The following is a 24,647-nucleotide window of genomic DNA, read 5'->3' as shown; positions in this document are numbered from 1 at the left end:
TTTTCTTTGGTGTACTTTATCATCAATAATATTTTTGGAATACATATGGTGCTACTTTTCCTCACTGGCGCGGGAACGAGCACTTTCCGTGCCCTTGTCGAAAGTTTAAAGAGCCATATGTACTGTAAAACGTTTAACGATACACGTGCGAATAGGTAATTCGCATTTAAAACACTCGCACATCTATCGTACAAAGTATACAGAACGAATGGCTCTTTAAATTTTCGACATAGTCACGTAAGGTGCTAATTATCGCACTAGAGCGGTAAACTAGCACCATATGTACTGTAAAACGTTGTATGATATACGTGCAAATAGGTAATTCGGGACTCGTGTAGATTTAAAACACTCCCTTCGGTCTGGTTTTAAATTATCGCCACTGGTTGCGAATTTCCTACTTTTCGCACTTGTATCGTAATCTACTATTTTTGCCGTACACCATACATAACAGAATAATTGGTCTATTTTTTATATTCTAAACCTGGAACTCGATCATAGAGTCAAAAACGCATTTTACCGGTTTTCAAGACGGAAGTGATCCCATAAGATTTATACGAAGCACTAAAAAATTGTGACATTTTACGGGTAAAGGTACCTTATGGCGGTTGTCGCTTACGTCGCATAGTATGGCATTAGTATAGAATTGGAGCGTCGTTAATAACGATGTAAGCGCCAAGCGGTACCTTTACACGTAGAGCGTCACCAATATGGTTGCTGCGCTGCGCCGTCTGCTCAAAGTTCTGGGGGCCTAGCCAAGATGACAATCGTTCGCAGAGAAACGAAACGCTGTCTGTCTCTATCGCACTAACATAGAAGAGTGATACAGAGATAATAGCGTTTCGTGTAGTTTTCTGCAAACCTTGAACTTATACTTGCTGCAGAACTAAGTGGCAAGTCAGATCATAATAAATAATAATAATAAAAATGTTTATTTATCAGCTCACAAAGGATTTGTAACAATTTCACAGTATGATAACAACATTTAAATTCGAGATGAGGTTGTGATCCTTTGTGAGAGACTGGAGTCTGAACTAGGTATAAACCTGTATTACAGTTCACCAGGCTCTCACCCCCGAGAAAACATTAAGTATACCTATATTAGGCAATCCTCAATCTCGTTATAAGTTAGCGTTTGTAGCCAATCAGTGACTTTCTGCTTACATTCTCTTAGTGTGAGAGCATATTTATTTATTTATTGAATCAAGTTATAACAGGTAAGGTCGTTAACCTTATTGTACAATTTAGAACTAAGGTAATCAACATGACGTCCTGAAACTGCCAAGCGAAATTTCTGTATACCACAGACACGAACTCGACGTTTATTTTTCGTGAGATTTTTATCAAAGGTTATGGTCTTATGTTTTTTTAAAATGACTTGGCGGAAAAATAGACTTCGTACCGACAGCACTTTACTCTCTCTATAAAGATCAATGGTAGGATACCTGAAGGGTTTCTTGAAAATTACCTTTAAGACTGCACGTTGCGCTCTTTCTAAGCGCAAGAGTAAGGTTTTCGCAGCACCACCCCATACACTAATGCAATAGGTTAGCAGTGATTGTGCCAAGGCAAAGTACACCATTTTTAATGTCATTTGGTCGACTACTGAGCGAAGGTTTTTAAAAATATAGATTAATTTCCTAATTTTCTTACTAAGTGTATCAATATGTATTTCCCACCGGAGGTTGCTATCAACTATTACACCCAGGTATTTAATGCTGTAAGTACGCGATAGTGAGGAACAAGTACACTCAGCTAATTGCCTTGGACATCTGTGAGCAATAATTTCCGAGAACTCCGCGCTCGGTTGCGAAACAGATGTTGGCGAAAAGGTTATAAACTTAGATTTATCTACATTTAGTGTAAGAAGATTAGATGACAGCCACTGCGACACATGATGTAGTGCATTCTCCGATGCCTCTTTAGCGCTAGACCAATCCTCCCCATGCACAATCAGAGCCGTGTCGTCGGCATACGTAATAATCTCGCAATTTTTTAGTTGGAGAGAGCACAGGTCGTTAATATATATCAGAAAAAGTGTTGGCCCCAAAACACTGCCCTGAGGTACCCCATAGTTTAGTTGAACTTCGTTACTTGTTGTTCTATTAATAATTACACTCTGAGATCGGTCAGTCAAATAACTTTTAAAGATATCTAAAGAGATTCCTCTAATACCAATGGTTTCCATTTTTTTTAGGAGAGTCGGTATAGACACTGTGTCAAACGCCTTAGAGAGGTCTAAAAATATACCAATCGTTTTATGTTTATCTTCCAGGTTCTTAATAATTAGAGACGTAAGTTTGACAACAGCATCTTCTGTAGATCGCCCCCTTCGAAAACCGTATTGATTGTCTGCCAAAATATTATGTTTATTAAGATAGTCAACTAGGCGTTTGTTGAGAATCTTTTCGAAAACCTTTGAGATACAGGTGAGGACCGAGATGGGACGATAGTTACTAACATTATTTTTGATGCCGCTTTTATGTATTGGGTGTATAAGAGCCCTTTTAAAAACTTTCGGAAAGTTACCCGTCGAAATGCTCAAGTTGAATATAAAGGTAAGAATTGGTATAAGTTTCGTGCGATTAGACTTTAGAATACTTGTAGAGATGCCATCATAGCCAACTGAACAATCATTTCTTAAACTGAGAATAGTTTCCTCGACTTCTGAATCATGGACATATAGAATCACCATGGAGTTCGGGTCAGGGGGACGAGTCAATGTAGGGATATAACTTGCAGGCTGCTGATTATGTGTGTCACGAATTATATTTTGTGCTAGAGCACTGCCGACATTCGCAAAATAATTATTTACAGAATCAACAGAAGATGTAGGATCGGAGGACAAGGTCAATAGCTCATTTGGTGTAGCTGTAGCTTGTTGAATGTTAGCTATTTGCTTAATTACTTTCCAAGTTTCCTTAGGCCTACCCTTGGCCTTCTCCATTTGTTGCTTATCGTAAGTGGTTTTGACATTTTTTAGGAGGTTGTTACAGAAGTTTCTATACCTAGTGTAGGTCGTTTTTAAGATAGCATTATCCGGATATTTTTTGGACTTTAAATGAAGTCTGTCACGTTGTTTGATGCAGCGGAGAAGACCAGGGGTAATCCAAGGTTTAAATATACGACTTCTTCTTGGCATCTCTTTCACTCTTGGTTGGTCTTAACAAGGGTAAAGGAGATAGCACTATGATCTCAGTCGCCAGTTTTGCGGCAAGTATAGGCCCCATTCAAGTATCCATTCAATCCTGTTTCGATTATGGGATTAACGACGTAATTTAACTACGTGACAATAAGTCAAAGTGTGGATCATTTGGTAATTAAAAGCAAAATGCGCAAAGCCGATAAATTATGCGCATAATTAAATACTGAACGGTAATTATAATTAGTACTTATGTAATATGAGTGCATGATGTATTCCATTAATTTCTTTAAATTAATTTAATCCAAGTAAATCATTACATCTTATAAAACAAACTCCCCCACCGCGTCTGTCTGTATGGTCGCAAGAAACTCAAAAACTACTGAACGGATTTTCATGCGGTTTTCTCCTATCAATTGAGTGATTTGGCCCTCAGTACTCGGAGCGGAAACGTAAGCGTATCGTAAAAACGTTACGAGTACGAGACTCGTAGAGTTCTGGGCACCAAGCGTCGCGTAAGCGTAATCGTTTTACATGTGAAATATAATTAGTTGAAATCATGGCGTCGCTGGCGTCAGATATCTCTCAGTCTTCTGCGGATGGATCGACGATCTTACTTTCTCGTGAAGAAGATTGTATATTGTTTGATTATATCAGTAGTTTTGTTTTTTACGCCTGTATTACGCTACACCTGTCGTAATGACGACAGAATCCTGATACGCTGCGATACGACGACGCTTCGTGTGCGGACTTGTGTTAAGTTGTTTGTGCTTGCAGCGCTCTCGTTCTACGCGCGATGGCAATGAAAGCGTATCAAAGGCAATGAAAGCGTGGGTCCCAGTCCCAGCGCGCACAAGTTTTTTGCAGAAATCGCGAAGCATCTGGTTGACGTAACAGGCCGCGTAGCCAACATGCAAATCGCTTACGCTCCGTAGCGATCGAAATGCAACTGTCACTGTCGCACTAATATGGAAGGGTGATAGAGAGACACAAAGCGTTTCGTTGTCGTAGCGATAGCGATTGTCACCTTGGCTTGGCCAGCTGGTGACCGAAGAGCTGGCGGCTTCCTCGCACAACGTATCAGCATTGCGATACAGCGAGGACATGCAGCCAGCATCCTTGGTACAATGCGTCAAGGGCCTATTTTAGATTTAAGCTAGTTGTTAATTTTAGTTTATGATTTGTAAAGTTACTGTAATGTTGTTGTCCTAAAGCACCCCAGTGGTGCAAAGGGCCTTCACAAGCTCGCGCCACGCCTTCCTATCTTCAGCTCGTCTTCTGGCCTCGCTCCAGCTCAACCCGACCGCTCGTAACTCTCCTAGGACGGACCGATGCCAAGAGTGTACAGCACGCCCGGAGCCACGGCTTCCGTCCGGCGGTTTCCACGCTCTGGTAGCATTATTCAAAGCTATGGTAGCATTATTCAAAGCTATGGTAGCATTATTCGTTTCCCCTCTTCGAATAGTATGTCCTATCCATCTCCATTTCCGTGTCGCAATTTCTTCGTTAATGGGTGTTTGTCGGCATATACTCTACTAAAGTTACTGTAATACCTCTGTATATATCTATTATGTAATAAATAGCGAAAAAACAGAAAACGAGTCACTTTAGTTGGAAATTAAATTATTTAAGCACAGAACAGGATACGGCAAAAGAAACATCATGTCCGAGGGAGCACAGATGTACAATAACTTACCTAGTGAAGTGAAAAATTGTAAGTCATTAAAAATGTTTAAAACCAAGTTGAAGAAATATATCAGTGATAATGTATATTAAGTATCATCGACTAGCTGGATGTGATTGTAAACCACGTATGAAATTGTTTATAGTTTAAGCTCATTGTAAGTGAACTTTTGTTCTTTATGAGTAATAAAAAATCTTTAAACCCCAATTACATAAATACGTTGCGGTTGTCGAGCAGATCGAAATTGTAAACAAATAAAACATCGCTAAAAAATGTTTGCAAAATGAAACCGCAAAATTTCTATAGGCCCATTCAAGTCATTTTACTGAAGAATAAATACACGTTTCATTCAATGCTTCGTTATTTTGAAATCGGTCGACATAAAATCAATATCGTTATGTGCAAATCATTCTATGATCATACATAAATATGTACTATATGTAGTTATGTGTTATTTGTTAAAACTAAACAGTTAAACTCAGTTTTATACTCTTGACATTAAGTGCTTTCTAAGAAAAACTGTCAATTATTGCAACTTTCAAGGCGTGTTGACTTCACACACGAACACGAAGGTAGTAAAGATACCGTATCAATTTTAAAAGGGTACATTTTCATCTCTCTAATTCAGATGCAAAGTTTCATTATAATCCAACACGTAGTTTTAAAATGAAAACGAAACTCCGTTCGTATGGGAAGGTGAAATTCGGCCCAGCTTCAGTCTTCAGTCAGTCTCAGGGAGGATCTTGAAGAGGAAGTTCTCGAAAGTATTTTTATATATTTACAATTTTAATAAATTTGTTTTTTCCAGGTGGTAGAATGCAGAGAAAAGCGCACAGGCGTAAAGCGAGCGTTGAAGGTGCTCCACGACAACGTGAAAGCCAGAAGAGAAGTGGAACTTCACTGGCGAGCCAGCGGGTGCATACACATCGTTGAGGTAATCACATACCATCGTTCACACTGTTAATACTGTACACGACTAACAACTAAGCTTCTGACAGTACAAGATCACTGACCTTGGTTGGAATGCAATACAATTTGTCAGCCAACTACCAACACGGTCGGGAAGTATCAAGGTCGCAGTGGTCGGAAGCCTCGTTTCCGACCGTGTAGTAGTAAAGTGGGTTGAAGACGCTAAACGACAACGCGAAAGCCGTGAAACTACACTGGCGTGCCAATGGGTCCATACACATCGTTGTGGTAATCACATACCATCGTTCACACTGTTAAGACTGTACACGACTAGCAACTAAGCTTCTGACAGTACAGGATCACTCTTGACCTTGGTTGGAATGCAATACAATTCGTCAGCCAACTACCAAAACGGTCGGGAAGTATCAAGGTCGCAGTGGTCGGAAGCCTCGTTTCCAACCGTGTAGTAGTAAAGTGGGTTGAAGGCGCTAAACGACAACACGAAAGCCGTGAAACTACACTGGCGTGCCAATGGGTCCATACACATCGTTGTGGTAATCACATACCATCGTTCACACTGTTAAGACTGTACACGACTAACAACTAAGCTTCTGACAGTACAGGATCACTCTGACCTTGGTTGGAATGCAATACAATTTGTCAGCCAACTACCAACACGGTCGGGAAGTATCAAGGTCGTAGTGGTCGGAAGCTTCGTTGCCGACCGTGTAGTAGTAAAATGGGTTGAATGCACACGATAACGGGAAAGCCGTGAAACTACAATGGCGTGGTAATCAAATACCAACCATAGTCCACACTGTCAACCCTTTGATACAGTTCATATAATACAGTTCCAGGTTTTTAGTTTTGTTGCACGACGATCTGTCACCTGGATCTCCTATAATCTATACCCTTAATCATCATCTTCGACTGTCTCCATCCTAAATAATGTTTGTCCATGTGGCCTCTGTGCTCCTTTAGGATGTAACCGGAAAAATGTGTAGTATTGTATTATGATGCAACTAGAAATACACATAGATAAAAACCTCTGACTCGACATTGAAGGGCTTTTAGAGCGTTTTTTATCATGTATGTGACGCCATTTATCTTGATATTTATCTCGGCTGTTATTCATATACATTACACATATTTATTTATCTTGTGTAATTTATTAGTAAAAAAAATATAAAGTGTTGTATTTTATTAATTTTATAACTTCTCTTCTTCCTCGCGTTGTCCCGGCATTTTGCCACGGCTCATGGGAGCCTGGGGCCCGCTTGACAATAATCCCAAGATTTGGCGTAGGCACTAGTTTTTACGAAAGCGACTGCCATCTGACCTTCCAACCCAGAGGGGTAAACTAGGCCTTGTTGGGATTAGTCCGGTTTCCTCACGATGTTTTCCTTCACCGAAAAGCGACAAATAAACTAAATAAAAGCGGCAAATATAACTAAATATTATAAATATTTTATAACTTGATTTGTTAAAAGTATACATATTATTTAGTGATTCCTAGTTTTTTTGCCCCCGTTACGGGCAGAAAAGGGGCTATAATTTTGACCGGTATGTCGGGTATAGACGTGGCTATGACTGTTATGTATATTCTAAAGATGCGCTGAGATATATATCACTCATTTCGCTCAGTGGATCTCTAGAGTGCGTAAAAGAGATGGTTGTAATACACGCAGCCATAAGTACAGTCAAGGTATTAAATATCGACACGGACAAAGCGCCAAAAATATGTATACACGACCTTATTGCCTATATATTAAATTAGTGTGTATATATTTTTGGCACCTTGTCTGTGTCGATATTTAATACCTTGACTGTACGACCAAGATGGCGACTCACGCGATACGATCCCGCCATGTTTTCCCGACACCCTCCGAACCGCTCCGAAGCGCTAATTTCGCATATTCGCATCGTCTCACTCGTTTGACTCGGCGGGCTCATTCGAATCATGAGTGGGAAAGCGCGACCGAGTAACGCTGAGATAGATGAGTTACTCAGCGAGCTAAATCTTCAGTGAATTAAAGAATGAGTGAGTTCAATCAAAAGATATAGTTCATTTAAATCACTCGCTCGTGAACGACACATGTCTAGTAATTACAAGTAAATCTTTACTTATACGTTCATAATTATATCACCGTATGCTCAAAATATTTCGAAACATTCGTGAAACAACTTCAATTGTTGTACAATGTGTAAAAGTGCTTAGTCACTGCGACATTCAAAACACGATTGCGTCACCATTTGTATTGAATTTTGTTACTGAGACCAATGCGGGTTTCTTTCTATACACATGCAGTGCCAGTGTTATTTATACGTAAAATTTCTATGAAATTATGACGTATAAATAACACTTGCACAGCGCGTGCTATCAAAATCGTTGGTCTGACTCTAGTTCTATTTTATATTTATATTTTATTTCTATTTTATATTTATTTTATATTGTAATTTTTTAATTCCTAGTTTCTATACAAGCGAACATGTTTTTAATGCTGACCAATAATATGTATTATATTTTGCTCTGACTTTTTTGACTGCTATAATCAGTGACTGTTCTGTAAATATTAATTTTTATCTTTTGCCACACCCCTAGGGGTTTCATGTACTATACTGTTATACCGTGTAGTGTATTGAATGCAAATAAAGAAATGAAATGAGTATTTTTATTATTTTTGTAAAGTAATTAATCGCGTTGTAACACGGGCATTACATTTAAATCCACCAAACAATTGAAAACAATGACATATCAATGACATTTTGCATTTACTATACTATCCGCCAAAACTATCTGGCCGGTCAGGTCATAATGCCATCTCTTTCACTCTTGGTTGGTCTTAACAAGGGTAAAGGAGATAGCATTATGATCTCAGTGGCCAGTTAGTTTTGCGGCAAGTATAGCAAAGGCCTCCTCTAAATCTCTCCAGTGGTTCCTGTCCATAGCCGCTCTTCTCCAAAACGGTCCCGCTGTTAGCGTTATTTCGTCTTCCCACCGGCAGAACTGTAAGCCTTTCTTGAAACTATATCCACTCTTGAAATTAACGGACTTTAAAAAAATACACCGTGTATTTTCATCAAACTGTTTAACTAACTAACAAGTGTCTAAAATAAACCTAACTTTGCCCACAGATAATCGACGTATACGACAACACATACAGCGGCAAGCGATGCTTACTCGTAGTCATGGAATGTATGGACGGCGGCGAACTCTTCCAACGCATACAGGACAATAGAGACGGAGCATTCACTGAACGACAGGCCGCTGAGGTGAGTCCGACGTCGTGTCACAACAATCTAACAGATGGCGTTAGTATTGCAACATTCAATCAAAGGGAATTTGAAATAGGGGTGGATTGTCAAAGAAAACTTTGTAGCCACAGTAAATTTACTGTCATCTTTAGCCTCCTGGATCCCAGAAGCGATGTTTTGTTTTTGAATTTGGAACCATGTCTTGTTTAGTGAAAGTTAAAAATATTGTTTTGGAATTTGTCCTTTATAAAGGCCTCTGGGACTCGGGAGGTTAGACACATGATTAAAACTTTTAGATCGCCATTTGACTTTGATCCTTATTCTTTCACTGATATGTGTTAAATTTGTTACATATCAAAAAGTGGCGCCTGTATTAAATATCTAATGGTTGCGTATTTCCTATTTTTCGCACTTGTATCGTAAATAACTATTTGGTATCTTACAATATCTTATAGTAAATCATCTTAAGGTACCTTGCGATATTCATGAGGCCTTGAAGATGTTAATCTTGACAGATACCAAAAGACAGTTCGTCAGTTGTCGTTCGGTTTGAAATGACAATATGACTTCGATTGTGTGTACCCGCGGCTAGTTTCTTGCGAATTTTTTTTTCAGACTTTTTTTTTTACTTCATCAAACCTTTTTCTTTCAGATAATGCATTCAATATGCGTCGCCGTCCGCCACCTGCACGAGTCAAACATAGCCCACCGCGACATCAAACCCGAGAACCTATTATACACTTCAGCGGAACCCAACGCCATCTTAAAATTAACTGACTTCGGGTTCGCGAAGGAGACTCTCACACCGGCGGACACGCTGCAGACACCCTGTTACACACCTTATTATGTCGCACCTGAGGTAAGCATGCAAAATATACGCAAATCTCGGTATACACAGTCAATACCATACTGAGAACCTTTTATACACTTCCGCGGAAGCCATGGAGCCATCTTCAAATTAACTGACTTCGGGTTCACCAAGGAGACTTACACGGCGGACACGCTGCAGACAGCGTGTTACACACCTTATACGCAATTCTCGATAGAGACAGTCGATACCATACTGAGAACAGTGATAACCTTCTATACACTTCAGCAGTACCCAACGCCATCTTGAAATTAACTGACTCCGGGTTCACCAATTGAAGAGACTTACACCGGCGGACACGCTTATATTTGTGCCGTTCTCGAGAATGTTCTCCGTTTACTATGTTCTCTTGCGAGAACATTCTCCATACAAAACTGAGAACGTTCTCGAGAACGGCACAACTATAGACACGCTGCAAACAGCGTGTTACACACCTTATTATGTCGCTCGCTCCTGAGGTAAGTACGCAAATCTCGGTAACAACAGAATAGTAGACTCTAGTAAAGACCATACTAATACTAAGAACTTATACACTTCAGGGGAACCCAACGCCATCTTGAAATTACACATATTGAGCTTCTCACACCGGCCGTTACTTTGCAGGCGCCATGTTATACACCTTATTATGTCGCACCTGAGCTAACAAAAATATAATATACAAAGACATTTCAGTACCAACAGTAGTAGACAGGCGCACATTCATGACCATACCGATAGGATTAGTATAATGGCTCTTCTACACGATGGACCAGCGAGATGGCCATGCGATGGTTGAGAGCACGCACTATGGAATGGGCTACGTGTAGATGCGTACGCACCATCGCTGGCCCACTACCTTCGACGAAAAATCGCCGCATCCCATCGCCATCTCGCCGCGTCATAAGCCATCCGACACCACTACTACCTTCTCTACACGCTGGCCCATATTAATGGGCCAGTGCCCAGTAGGGATTGCAATCCGGTCCGGCGGATCCGGTAATCCGGCCGGATCCGGCACTTTTCAGGAGCTACCGGATCCGGTAAAAATCACCGGATCCGGACCGGATCCGGTAAAATAAAAAAGACGCCTAAATACAGCACACGCTGTGCGTTTTAGGTGAGGAAAAAGCGACGGATGAGAGATAAAGTTGGATAGAACAAAAAACTAGTGAAGAAGTTTAAATATAGTGAGATAAAAATATATTTATTATGACGATAACTGGGAACAGGAGAGAATTTCTTCTTCTTTCATTTTGGTGGCATGATATGACGATTACATAAATACTGTAATAGAAGGAATAATTAAAGGATGGAGATGCCATGGAAGGCATTTGTAATTTATGCTAGAGAGAAGGTTAATGTTATGTCATAATGTTGTGATAGAAGATTAAAACTAAACAAATGAACAGGATTAAGTCACCGGTACTCAACCGACTTGAGTTGAGCTCATCATATATATGTATATCGATAATCTTTAGTAGATCTAGATTCTTTTCTATTCAAATTTAAGAAGGAATCTTTTGTCTTCACAATTTCATCCAATTTTATGCAATTTCCTACATCTTCGTACGTACGTGCTACTCTACGTCTAGCCAATTCTTTACTTGAACCATGTAACTTTTCTTAGGGAGTCTCTTTCCGCGATGGTTTTAATCCTACACTCTATTATTTTTGCACGAGATCGCTGTGTCGTATTTCGTTCCCTATAATTTGCCCTTATATCCCTAAACAACATTTTTTTAAATCATACATTCTACTACTTTCACGCACATAAAAATGAGAGCAAAATATATATCTTCTTTTGTTACTAGAATGGATGTCAACGTTACAAAGAATTCAATCAAAGAACAGTTACGAAAACTTGTCCTTTCAAGGACTTCCATTTCCCACCCCAAATCCCATCATCAGGCTTTTTTAAACTACTCAAATTCATAAATATAATCGAAAATTTGAGTACTTGTGAATGGTTAAATATAATAAAAACCGATTTCATATTTTGTTTTTAAAGGGATATTGACATTGTAACAGTTTTTACTACTAAGTTCTATTTTATTTTTAAGAAGTTATTTATTAACTTCAAATTATAGATTTAGGAATACGTATTACGCAAAAAACTAGAAAAATATGTCACTTAATTAACTTTAATATCCCTATACAAATCCGGATCCGGTCCGGCCGGATCCGGCCGGATCATGGCCAAAATCCGGCCGGATCCGGCCGGATTGAAAATCAATCCGGTTTGCAATCCCTAGTGCCCAGTATGATGGCCCATCGTATAGAGGAGCTATAATAAAGATAATGGAATACCTTCACAAAAGAAGAAGTAATTCCTGTAAACCCACTGCGGATTCGTGCTTGCGCGCATTTAAAAATGGTTTATCTCTCAACCTTTTCAGTGTATATGTGACCGCGGCCGGCGAAACTTCCCACTTTATCGTCCCAAACGTCCCGCTTGCCATATGCACGTCTTGTCAGATTATTCGTATATAGATACAAGCATATCTCGTCCTTATGGCAAGCGAGTGGGACGTTTTGCCGGCCGCGGTCACACATCGTAATTAGTATGTCAATTTCCTTAGCCCGCTGCGGAGCGTAACAAGCTTGAACTAGCTAGAACGAGTTAAACTAATAAATCAAATTTGATGGACCTTGAATAATTTTTTTCTCATAAAAGTACGAATAATTTTCTATTTTAACTCTCCAAGGGGATAATTCACAAAGCGCCGCCCGGGGGAAAATGATTATTATTTACATTAGCCTGTTTTACACGAAGCTGTAATAATATTAGCTTCATCACAAATTCATAAAGCTTTCGTGGGAGTAAAGGAATTGGCGTTATTAACGGGTTTTATTAGTTGTGTAAATTTTATACAAATAGCAGATTAAGTGCCTTAAGAGGCTGTCAACACCCAATGTCCTTGAAATTGATGTTACTTAAACAGTTTTTTTAAGAAAGACTATTTGTTTTTAGTCAAGTAAGAAAAATATATGTTCATATTAATTATATTTCAAAGACCGTGGTTGTACTCGATACACGATTGAACGAAATCCGCTCGATAGAAAATAATTGCAAAGATTGGTCTTAAAATCACAATTAAACGGTTTTATGTCTTTATTGTTTTGACTTATGGGTCTGCAATTAAAATCACAATTTCAAAACATTTATATCTAAACCGTGGTCGAGTTAAATATTACACTAATAGATAATCCACTTTTTTTATTTAAATATTTTTCTTATTATTCCCTTGCCCAGGCCCAGTAACATGCGACAGTGCTATCTCATTTACTCCGATACAAATAGACAGTGTGCGCGCTTTAGGTATTGACAGCCTCTTAAGACATTCTTTACCTTTCTTTTATTTTTTTTAAATCCTTATTAATTTAAATTGTATTTTTTATTGCATGTTAGTTATAAGATGTAATGTTTTAAAAAGTTGTGTCCCGGCGAGTTTCTTGCCGCCCACATATTGGGATACCCTTCTACAATTTAGGAGGGATTTAAATCTTCTCGGGTCAGAGGTGTAGGGTTAGAGCCGGCGTAGCTTTATTTGACGTACATAATATGCCTACTTGAATAATAAACTATCTTTACCAGCCAAGCTAATTTTACTATGGGTATAGGGACTAAATAGGTAAACATACACCGAGGTGGATGGAGTGGCACAGACAGTTAATACAAACCCGTTGGTTTTTGGTGCGGGTATGTTTTACACAAGACAAAATATAAGTAAACACTGTAAAAAAAAAATCCTACTCCTCTACTGTTATCTGTCATTTATGCATTCATTAACACGAATATAAGAACATACATAAAAGGTTTCAAAGAAAGTCTATAGCACTTGTGCTTTTAATCGCTATAACGTTACTGCGATTAATGGCTACCAACCTAACAAAATCAAAACGAATACAGTTTTAAACTAAGTGCATTGTTGCCAACTTACAAAATATTCATTTGGTTGCATAGTAAAAACAATTACTTCATAAGTCAGAAACACGCATGTGACACCCGTAATATATCAAACACCCATAGACTACGAAGACCGCTTAGCGTTGCTTGTTAGTCTCCGTAGGCTACGGTGGCCAAAATCGAGAAAAAACTGTCCGAAAATTTAATTTAGCAAGTAGCAAGTACCAGGGCCTCATGAGTTACGAGGAGGTGTCGCCGACCGGCCGGCCGCGGCCCGGGGCGGGCTGGGCGCGTAACAAGGTATGCTCGCGCGTCCTGGCTATACACTTTTGCTTTGTTTACCTAAATTAAGATTTATTTTTGTTGACTCGTAGGAAAAGTATTGTATGCAACGTTGTATAAGTAGGTCAAAAAATGCTCGTGGCGTATTCCTTTACAATGTTCGCCTACGCCTTCGCCTCCGGCTCACATTGTAACTCACGCCACTCGCCTTTTTTGACCCTTCTTGTTGCATAAAATACTATAACATTTCTATGCACATTTGAAGCTTAACTACATCCTTTAACTTATAGTTTGTTATAATAGCAAAGAGAATTTGAAATTGAGGTGGATTGTCAAAGTAAATTTTGTAGCCACAGTAAATTTACTGCCATCTTTCGACACATGATTAAAACTTTTGAAATATATCATATGATCTATGATTATGACACATTGTATTTATTAGACATATTTATACAGTGTGTTAATCCAATACGGGCAATAAGTCCAGACAGGCATAGAAATTACCTGTGTAATCATGAATCAAGAAGTGTTTTATAGTTACTTATAAATTTACCGAGCAACAATGTACTGTAAACAATACGAGACAACATAACATGACATTACGAGATACGAAAAATTATAATATAATAATAAATATTATAGGACATTATTACACATTAATAATTATTCATAATTATTTATAATGCTCTTATGTTTTTATTCTCATAATTTTTCTTTTCTTTTGTTTGTTTTTTGTTTTTGCGCGCACAAATAGCTCTGTTTTACTATGTTTTACTATGTAGAAACTACTTAATAAGCATTATGTTAAAATATTTTCATTAAGGAAACTGTAAGTCTAGTTTTAAGAAAAGTTCCTGTGCTATATATAACTATAAAAGACTGTTGGTTCTTAAATAAATAAATTAAAATTAAATTAAATTAAATTAAATACGAGCTTTTTAAAGCGTTGACAGTTACTATAGAAAGCTCGCATCTCGTAACTCGTGTGTTTGCTCTACATTGCGAGCAGAAGAATTATTTTGTATGGTTAATATTTTCATTGTATTTCTAAGCAGGCGTCCATAGGCTACGGTGACTGCTTACCATCAGGTGGGCCGTATGCTTGTTTGCCACCGACGTGGTATTAAAAAAAAGCAAAAGTTATCTCAATATACTTCTTTGGTTCCATGCAACCCCCGTTAATAAGAGAAATAATGCAGTTGTTGTATTGTATTGTTACAGGTCCTAGGGCCTGAAAAATACGACAAATCATGCGACATCTGGTCATTAGGCGTGGTGATGTACATCCTACTCTGCGGCTTTCCCCCCTTCTACTCCAATCACGGGCTCGCCATATCGCCCGGCATGAAAAAGGTAAGAAATACGACAAATCATGCGTCATCTGGTCACTAGGCGAAGTGATGTACATCCTACTCTGCGGCTTTCCCCCCTTCTACTCCAATCACTGGCTCGCCATATCGCCCGGCATGAAAAAGGTAAGAAATACGACAAATCATGCGTCATCTGGTCACTAGGCGAAGTGATGTACATCCTACTCTGCGGCTTTCCCCCCTTCTACTCCAACCACGGGCTCGCCATATCGCCCGGCATGAAAAAGGTAAGAAATACGACCAATCATGCGACATCTGGTCACTAGGCGAAGTGATGTACATCCTACTCTGCGGCTTTCCCCCCTTCTACTCCAATCACTGGCTCGCCATATCGCCCGGCATGAAAAAGGTAAGAAATACGACCAATCAAGCGACATCTGGTCACTAGGCGAAGTGATGTACATCCTACTCTGCGGCTTCCCTCCCTTCTACTCCAACCACGGGCTCGCCATATCGCCCGGCATGAATATTTCAGGATCAAAATAGAAGTTTTCTTGATCTTGATACATTTAGGACAGACTAATGTAATGTGACGTCACATTACAACATCATTTTATCCTCAAGTAAATCATGATCGATTGACATTATTTACAAAAAACTGTCAACCAAACTGTAACCAATTGTATTATATCTTTCAGTGTATTCAACTAGGCCAGTTTAACTTATATTAACGATATGCGAGCGCGTAACATTCCTCTAATAGTTATTATAATTCTAACTTTATCTTCCAGCGTATCCGACTAGGCCAGTACGACTTCCCCGAGCCGGAGTGGTCCAACGTATCGTCTGAAGCCAAGAACCTCATCCGGGGCATGCTTTGCGTGGATAGTGCCAAGCGCCTCACCATATATCAGGTATTTGATGAATCTTGCAGACATCATCATATACACCGTGGGCCAATAAATAGTAATTAATAATTTATTCCAGACAACATCGATCCATAGGTATACATTTACATTTACAAAAAAAAAAAAAATGGTGTATAACAGAAAAATTGTTGACTAGACATTAAAATTAAATTAACAGATCATTTGATAATTGAAAAAATTAAATAACTTGACATTTCATTGATAGATAATAATAAAATGAATTGATTATAAAAAGATTAATCTTGCTAAAGTGCTTAAAGGTATTCGCAGTCAAATTTAGTTAAAATGTCTAAACTTAAAACTAAGAAACCCCAACAGAAATTAAACTATTTAGAGACTAAAATGTCATACAAAGTTTCCTGAAATCGATCTTGTTTTAGAATAATTGATTGGTTGACTGGTAGAGAATGCCTCGTGGCATTAAGTCCGCCTTTTGTACTATAAGATTGTTTTTCTTTTGAGCAATAATGATTAATGAAAATTTGTTTCTGTTATAACTTAGTGATAAACGCCTTTTTAGGCAAACATTAACGTTTTAAAGTAAAGTCGCAATTTTTATCTGTAAATAAAAATAAACTTTAATCATTCGTTGAATGTTTTTTTTTTTGGAAAAAAATTTTTTTTTGCTAATTTGGTCAACTCGTATAACATTTTTGGCTCCTTGTGACCTCAGAATTCCATGCTTCAAAACCGTCGGGTTTTATTGTCCTACGATTTATATGATAATGCTGTTTTATACACCGTGGGCTGGTAAAACCAGACAGATTTTAAACAAGCATTCCTGAGGTCATGAGGAGCAAAAAATTTTATATAAGTTTTGGGAAAATTCGGCAAAAAATTTTTTTTATCAGACAAAAAAAATTTTTTTTCTTCATACGACACGTTATTTCTTCTTACATCTTGTCGAAAAAAAACTAATTAGTTACAACGAATAACTCAAGTTTTTTTATTTACACTAAAAATTGCGAGTTTCTTATAAAACTTTTATGTCTGCCATCAGGTATATCTAAACCAAGTCACATAGTGGCAGCGTCGCAGCCAAAAATGCGTTTTTCACTAAGTTATTACGGAAACAATTTTTTACAAAAATTGTCATTATTTCTAAAAAAAGACCGATTTCAGGAAACTTTGTATCACATTTTAGTCTCTAAATGCGGTCAAGAATACACCTTTAAAATTTGTCGGGTTTTATCAGCCCACGGTGTATACTGTCAATGCCGCTTGAGAATTGATCCCAAAACTATATTGTGAAGAGTATAACAGCGTGTACAAGTCAATTAAAATAACCTACTTACTTTCACCTTCATTAATTCCAACAAATTATATAAATTGAAAGTTTTGTTACCCTTACTCAACCACGCAATAACTCCTAAACAGATTTACGTACCAATAAGGACACCGATAGCTTTTCTATTTTCCATGGCTCGTCCTGATTATAAGTATTTAGAAAAATATTTCAAAGGCTACTCCTACGATAAAGATCTCACGATTAAAATCATATATCATATGATGAGTCGAAAGAAATCCACTGCTGGACACAAGCCTTACTCAACCTGCACTACGACCAACTTCGAGCAACACCGGCTTCCAACACGTCGGAAGGGAGGAAGCCAAGCGATATCTCACCGTACAAATCGTTCTGCCATTTTTTGCTGAGGGAAACGTTCACACAGTCGCACTTCTCTCTCACTACATACAAAATCCAATCTGTAATGACGACACAAATACATAGAAAATGACACACGTTAAAGACAAATCTTTCACATGGTATGGACGAGTCACAACATGTTGTACCTATGCTTCGGCAGAGGGGAAATAGTATGAATGCCGTCTCCCTTCCCGGCGTTGCTCGAAGACGACCAAGAATAAAGCACATACATTCGGATTTCTAATTATTTTTCTCCAAAACCTAACACTATATTTATTTCCCAGGTGATGTCCAGCCCCTGGATCCGCCAATACACCCAAGTACCCCAAACGCCTCTATACACCAACACGTTACTCCGCGAAACTGGAGAAGCTTGGGCTGATGTCCAGGATGAAATGACTCGATCACTCGCTACCATGCGCGTTGACTACGACCAGGTATGTTGCAGTGCTAGTCTCTAATATTGCCGCGGTAGTCACTGACTATATGACCAGTGAAACGTGACGTGGATGAAATGACTCGATCACTCGCTACCATGCGCGTTGACTACGACCAGGTATGTTGCAGTGCTAGTCTCTAATATTGCCGCGGTAGTCACTGACTATATGACCAGTGAACGTGACGTGGATGAAATGACTCGATCACTCGCTACCATGCGCGTTGACTACGACCAGGTATGTTGCAGTGCTAGTCTCTAATATTGCCGCGGTAGTCACTGACTATATGACCAGTGAAACGTGACGTGGATGAAATGACTCGATCACTCGCTACCATGCGCGTTGACTACGACCAGGTATGTTGCAGTGCTAGTCTCTAATATTGCCGCGGTAATCACTGACTATATGACCAGTGAAACGTGACGTGGATGAAATGACTCGATCACTCGCTACCATGCGCGTTGACTACGACCAGGTATGTTGCAGTGCTAGTCTCTAATATTGCCGCGGTAGTCACTGACTATATGACCAGTGAAACGTGACGTGGATGAAATGACTCGATCACTCGCTACCATGCGCGTTGACTACGACCAGGTATGTTGCAGTGCTAGTCTCTAATATTGCCGCGGTAGTCACTGACTATATGACCAGTGAAACGTGACGTGGATGAAATGACTCGATCACTCGCTACCATGCGCGTTGACTACGACCAGTTATGTTGCAGTGCTAGTCTCTAATATTGCCGCGGTAATCACTGATTATATGACCAGTGAAACGTGACGTGGATGAAATGACTCGATTACTCGCTATAATGCGTGTGGACTACGACCAGGTATGTTGTAGCGCTAGTCTCTAATATTGCCGCGGTAGTCACTGACTATATGACCAATGAAACGTGACGTGGATGAAATAACTCGATCACTCGCTACAATGCGCGTTGACTACGACCAGGTATGTTGCAGTGGTAGTTTCTAATTGCCGCGATAATTGATTATATGACATAAATCCATACGGTGTGGCATATTTCCGTACGAAAGCATTCGCACCTTCGCACGGAGAGGCGGCGCCAATTTGTTATACCAAGCGGTTATACAAATCGAGATTCTACAGTACAAAGTTAAAAATCGCAGCATTGGACGTCGTTCCGAAGTGCGGAGCAGTGTGATGACCGCTATAGATCTGTTCCTTTCTGACTCTTTCCACATAGTCCCCGGTAATTATGACACTCATACTGAACTGTGAGTAAATACTAAATGGTATATGTGTAAGTAATATCATGGATACCTCTATGCTTGTTGACTTCTTCTTCTTCCTCGTTTCCTCATGACTGAGGGTCGCGACCACATGAGATCGTTATTTTGTGCACCAAGGCTCTCCATTCTGCACGATTTTCCGCCTTCTTAATAATACGCGCCTGTGTAGATCCCTGGCAGGCTTTCTTTACAATGTCCACCCAGCGGGTTCGTGGATGTCCACTACCCAGTCCTCCATCCACCATGCCAAACATAATGCGCTTTTCGAGGTTGTCCGGCTCCCGTCTGGCTACGTGTCCAAAGTAACTAAGAATCCGCTGGAGACAAGGCACATTGACTACGATCCGGTACTAATGTTGCAGCGCTAGACTGGCAATATAACCTATATTGTCATGGTAAGGCGGCCAATTTTTGCGGTTCAAAGATGTGTTGAAACGGCATATGAAGAGAGCTCATATAGAGCCAACGAAGTGGGAGAGTCTAGCCAGTGCCCGTCCACGTTGGAGGCATATTGTGCAGACTCAGGTGCGTCAGTTTGAAGCCAGGCGGCTCACAGAACTCGACGCTAAGCGCGACGAGCTGAAGGCCAGACCACCTGCGGCCATACTTTACAATTATGTCGGAGGGGTGCTGACTTGCAACTAGTGTGGTCGTACATTTGCTGCAAAAATTGGCTATATCAGTCACCTGAGAGCGCACCAGCGACGCTCTCAGGTAGAACGCAGTCGCTGTGGTCGAAAACGGCTAGGACATGATGATGATGATTGTCATGGTAGTCATTGAACAAAATTACATTAATTGTGAGCTGGGAATAAGTACTACAACCGTCTACGACCAGGTTTTTAAGTTTCTGCGGTAGTGTTTGGCAATATGCCTAATATTGCCGCGGTATTCATTGCCAATATGACACGTATCAATCGTACCACGGCAGTCCCAATTTTTACCACGGCAGTCCCAAATTTTTTTTTTCTTAGATTTAAATTCTTGGGTTTAATGTTACTTTTTAAATTGCAGGTACAAATCAAAGCACTGGAGCAGAGCAACAACTCCCTGCTGAACAAGAGACGGAACAAAGTGGGCGCCTGAGACACAGAGTACTTAGATTCTACTAAACTATAATAACGGCTCACTCACAGCAGTGGCGGCGCGTCCATACAACTCGGTTCCTACTGGCTTGCCTACCATACACCGATTCTACAAGTGTTTAAGGAAAGGCAAGTCGGCATGCCTATTGACCTCCTTATCTTACAAGTTTTGAAGAAAAGGTAAGCTCCGGCTTGCCTAAGTATGCTTACGCTGCCACTGAAGTACAGTAAGCAGTAGAAGTACTCGTATTAAGTGGGTGGGTGGGTTATTAATTATCTGACCATATATCTAAAAAAAAAAACATACAACCGAATTGATAACCTCGTCTTTTGAAATCTTGAAGTCGGTTAAAAAATAGGAAGGCCTAGTTTGAATATTTGACCATCGGTATACTTTTAAAATTTTGCTTGCTATAATCGGATTTACTATAGGTTAGAATCATGATTTTGGGTTTAGACATTTTTTAATGTGTCATACGTATTTTTCAGCATTTTTAAGTCAGACTTAACCAGATAAATAAATAATAGAGACTAATGTCTATACAAATCGTATAGGATTAAAGCCTCACTATCTACAACAAATTATTACTGAGAACCAGTTATATACAGTCTTTATTGTTACGGGTTTCTGGGTAAATAATATAAGTGATTAATGTACCTGCTGGTACTTTATATACACAATTATTAATAGGAAAAAATATTGCTCCTACTACGCATAAATATACACCGTGTTTTTTTTTGATTTGCGTTAATTTCGAGGGTGCATTCCCGAGCTTAAATTAAGTAACTTTCTCAAAGACACCGATATTCTAATTAACTCCATTTCGGAGATAATTAATCATTAATTTTTATCTTATAAGGCCGTTACGAGCGTGTACACTTGCCTTAGGGCCTGTTTACTTATTGATTAGTGTTTAGTGCGAGTTCATACATTTGCTACTAAACGTAAGTACTATCTCGGACGATCGACGTTCGAAATGACATTGATATGTCACAGTTTTCAATTAATATGTTACAACAACGCTATATGCAACATTTAGTTACTTTTTATAAAAAAAAAATACTAAAAAAAAAAAAATTTTTTTTTTTTGAAAATTAACTATGCCATTTAGTTTCTTTAAACGTACTTACCGATACCCCGAAGTTAACGAAATTCAATAAAAACACGGTGTATATAAAAATGCAGGGTGCACGTACCCCTTTTTACAGTGTATTAAAACATCAGTAGTTTTAGGATTAAGTATAAAATGAAAATAATCACAATAAGGTAGAAGTACTAGTGCTCGACGCTGCACTAGTACTCGACATGGGCACTTTATGCCAAAGTGTCAAGGATTAAGTTCGAATACAGAAAAATCTTCGTTCTCAGAAAAATCTGGTGGCCTAGCGGTAAGAGCTTGCGACTTGCAATCCGGAGGTCGCGGGTTCAGACCCCGGCTCGTACCAATGAGTTTTTCGGAACTTATGTACGGAATATCATTTGATATTTACCAGTCGCTTTTCGGTGAAGGAAAACATCGTGAGGAAACCGGACTAATCCCAATAAGGCCTAGTTTACCCTCTGGGTTGGAAGGGCAGATGGCAGTCGCTTTCGTAAAAATTAGTGCCTACGCCAAATCTTGGGATCAAGCGGACCCCAGGCTCCCATGAGCCGTGGCAAAATGCCGGGACAACGCGAGGAAGAAGAGAGACAGAAAAATCTTCGTTGTTCAAATTTAACCTATATTTCCATGAAATAAAGTGCCCATGTCGGTGACTAGTGCAGCGTCGAGCACTAGTACCAACTCCTACCTTACAACTTAGACGTAAATATATAATTTTTAATGAAAGATACTAACTTTAATTTAAAGGAACCCGCATTTTTCTCCAAATGTTAGTACTTATTTTTATTACATAATTATGAGTAAATCAAGGCAATTAGAGTGCCTATTGCATCAGGAAAAAAAGGTTAACTTATAAAGGTGTCGATTATTTATTATTTCAAAAATTCTAGCAACACAGTGATAAAATGGTCAGTATGTGTTATGTCTATCTTTTATCCAAAGCAGTGTTTCGTCTTTTGTATATCAATATTAATATACGTATAGATAAATGGCCATAGTAATAAAAGCATGTCAACTTTGCCTAATGAATAATTTCGTTTTACGTTTGTAGTAATTAAATAATTAATTAGTAAAATTTATTCAAGCGAATTTAGATATTAACAATTTTCTAATTATGTGGGCAAAGTCACCCACTAGTTGAGTGGGCAAAGTTGATGATACGAAGTTATATGATCATTTTATTAACCATGGTCGTATGCTTGGACAAATAAATGTAAAATGGTTGTAATATAAAAGACGTGTGTAATGTCAATTTCTACTCTTAGGTGCTATTGCTGAGCTTTCTATGCTTTTTCGTAAAAACACCTATTTTATTGAAATGGTATTGTATCTATCTTACAAGAATAGTAAAGTTAAAAAAAGACAAACATCGCATTGGCGTTTCGTAAAGCTTCAAATAGCGTTACGGACTGGATTTCAAATGACTCGCAATCGACATATTTTCTTTCTTTTTTGATCAGAAAAATTAAGCACCAAAAGATAAGCCATAAATTAAGTCAAACCTCTAAATGCCAGGGCGTTTTGCTGTTTATACTATTTCTATGAAATCGGGTGAGCGATATCACGCCCTCCCTTATTGTGGGCGTTAATTGTAATATGTAAATAATTATATATACGTATATACTATATATATTAGCCGCTATTTGATAGGTTCGACTAGCAAATGCTACCTCTAAGCAGGTACTCTGTCAAAATCTTGCTTTTTAGGATTAAGAAGTGTGTTATTTTTATGTTTGCCGTCCAAACGAGAGATGTAGGGAATATTTTTTGGAAAATGGAGCATTATTTTTCTAGTTTATTAAGGATAAACGAAATGACATGGAATTATTATAAAACTTTCGATTATTCTTATAGATTGGGATATTTACTACACATATATATATATAAACTAGGAGACAAATTATGTGCTTAGAAAAGAGGGAGGTTAGTATTTTTTACAGACTAGACTTCCTCTCGCATAAAAAAACTATTAAGAAAATAGGGGCTTTGTCTCGTTAAGTAAATTAGCATAACTCGTAAGTCACAAACATGAACGCTGTACATATGACATCACATTGCCATTATGTATGTAGATATAGGTACCTAGTTTATAGTATATGTAATTTGCATTTGTTTTTGCTGAAATCCAATTTTTTGTTTGATGTAACTAAACTACTTAATAAAGGTATCGTTTAATTTATGATATAAAACATCACAAATTCAGGAAGATGGAAATATTTTTTGTGTAGTTTCGAAGGATTTTGGTAAAAACTGTAACATTAGTTGTAACTGACTTAATTATTGTGAATAAGGTGCGTGATTAATGGTTATTAAAACTGTACAATAATATATATATTTTTTAATTACTCTCTAACTTTGCCCCAATTTATATTCAATGGTAAGTATGTAATAATTGAGCCTCTAAACTTGAAATGAAACGGCATATTTTAAATAGTTGTTTTATTTATTATTTTTTTATTAACCAATACCTTAAGCAATACAGTACAGATAGCGATGCTTATATTACGAATGTACAGCAGTCGCCTTCGAAAAGGCATAAGTCACATTATTAGAGCTCACGCCTTCTCCGGGCGTAGGTCTCCAAACAAAAAGCAAACGACTAACTTCGAAGACCTTAAATATATTACAATAGTCACAAACACATCATAATAACAAGTTATTATTAGTATTACATTTTGCCCGTTCAGTTGATCACTAGAAGCATTTGAAGGTTTTTATAGCAATTTAAAAAGACGTCGAATGCCTCGAATGAGTTTGTAAGGTTCCTATGTTCATCTTCCATATTAAATGGTAAATATACAAGGAACGCTAGAAAAAGTAACAAGTGAAACCTTTTTGACGCCGAAGACGGATGAAATC

General features: G+C 38.5%; 1 protein-coding gene across 1 annotated transcript in view; it reads left to right on the top strand.

Moving 5' to 3' along the window:
• Positions 1-24,116, top strand: part of LOC133533677 (MAP kinase-activated protein kinase 2-like) — a 51,008-nt gene extending 26,892 nt beyond the window's left edge. The window contains exons 2-8 of the mRNA XM_061872701.1: positions 5,632-5,757; positions 8,868-9,005; positions 9,640-9,846; positions 15,245-15,376; positions 16,125-16,247; positions 18,195-18,347; positions 20,615-24,116. Of these exons, the coding sequence (XP_061728685.1) occupies positions 5,632-5,757; positions 8,868-9,005; positions 9,640-9,846; positions 15,245-15,376; positions 16,125-16,247; positions 18,195-18,347; positions 20,615-20,686 (951 nt within the window). The 3' untranslated portion in view covers positions 20,687-24,116. The remainder of the gene's footprint in view (positions 1-5,631; positions 5,758-8,867; positions 9,006-9,639; positions 9,847-15,244; positions 15,377-16,124; positions 16,248-18,194; positions 18,348-20,614) is intronic.
• Positions 24,117-24,647: the final 531 nt, after the last annotated feature.

This window comes from Cydia pomonella, unplaced genomic scaffold (genome assembly GCF_033807575.1).
Source record: "Cydia pomonella isolate Wapato2018A unplaced genomic scaffold, ilCydPomo1 PGA_scaffold_199, whole genome shotgun sequence".
In the NCBI taxonomy this organism is placed as follows: Eukaryota; Metazoa; Arthropoda; class Insecta; order Lepidoptera; family Tortricidae; genus Cydia; species Cydia pomonella.
This window is presented reverse-complemented; position numbering and strand designations above follow the sequence as displayed.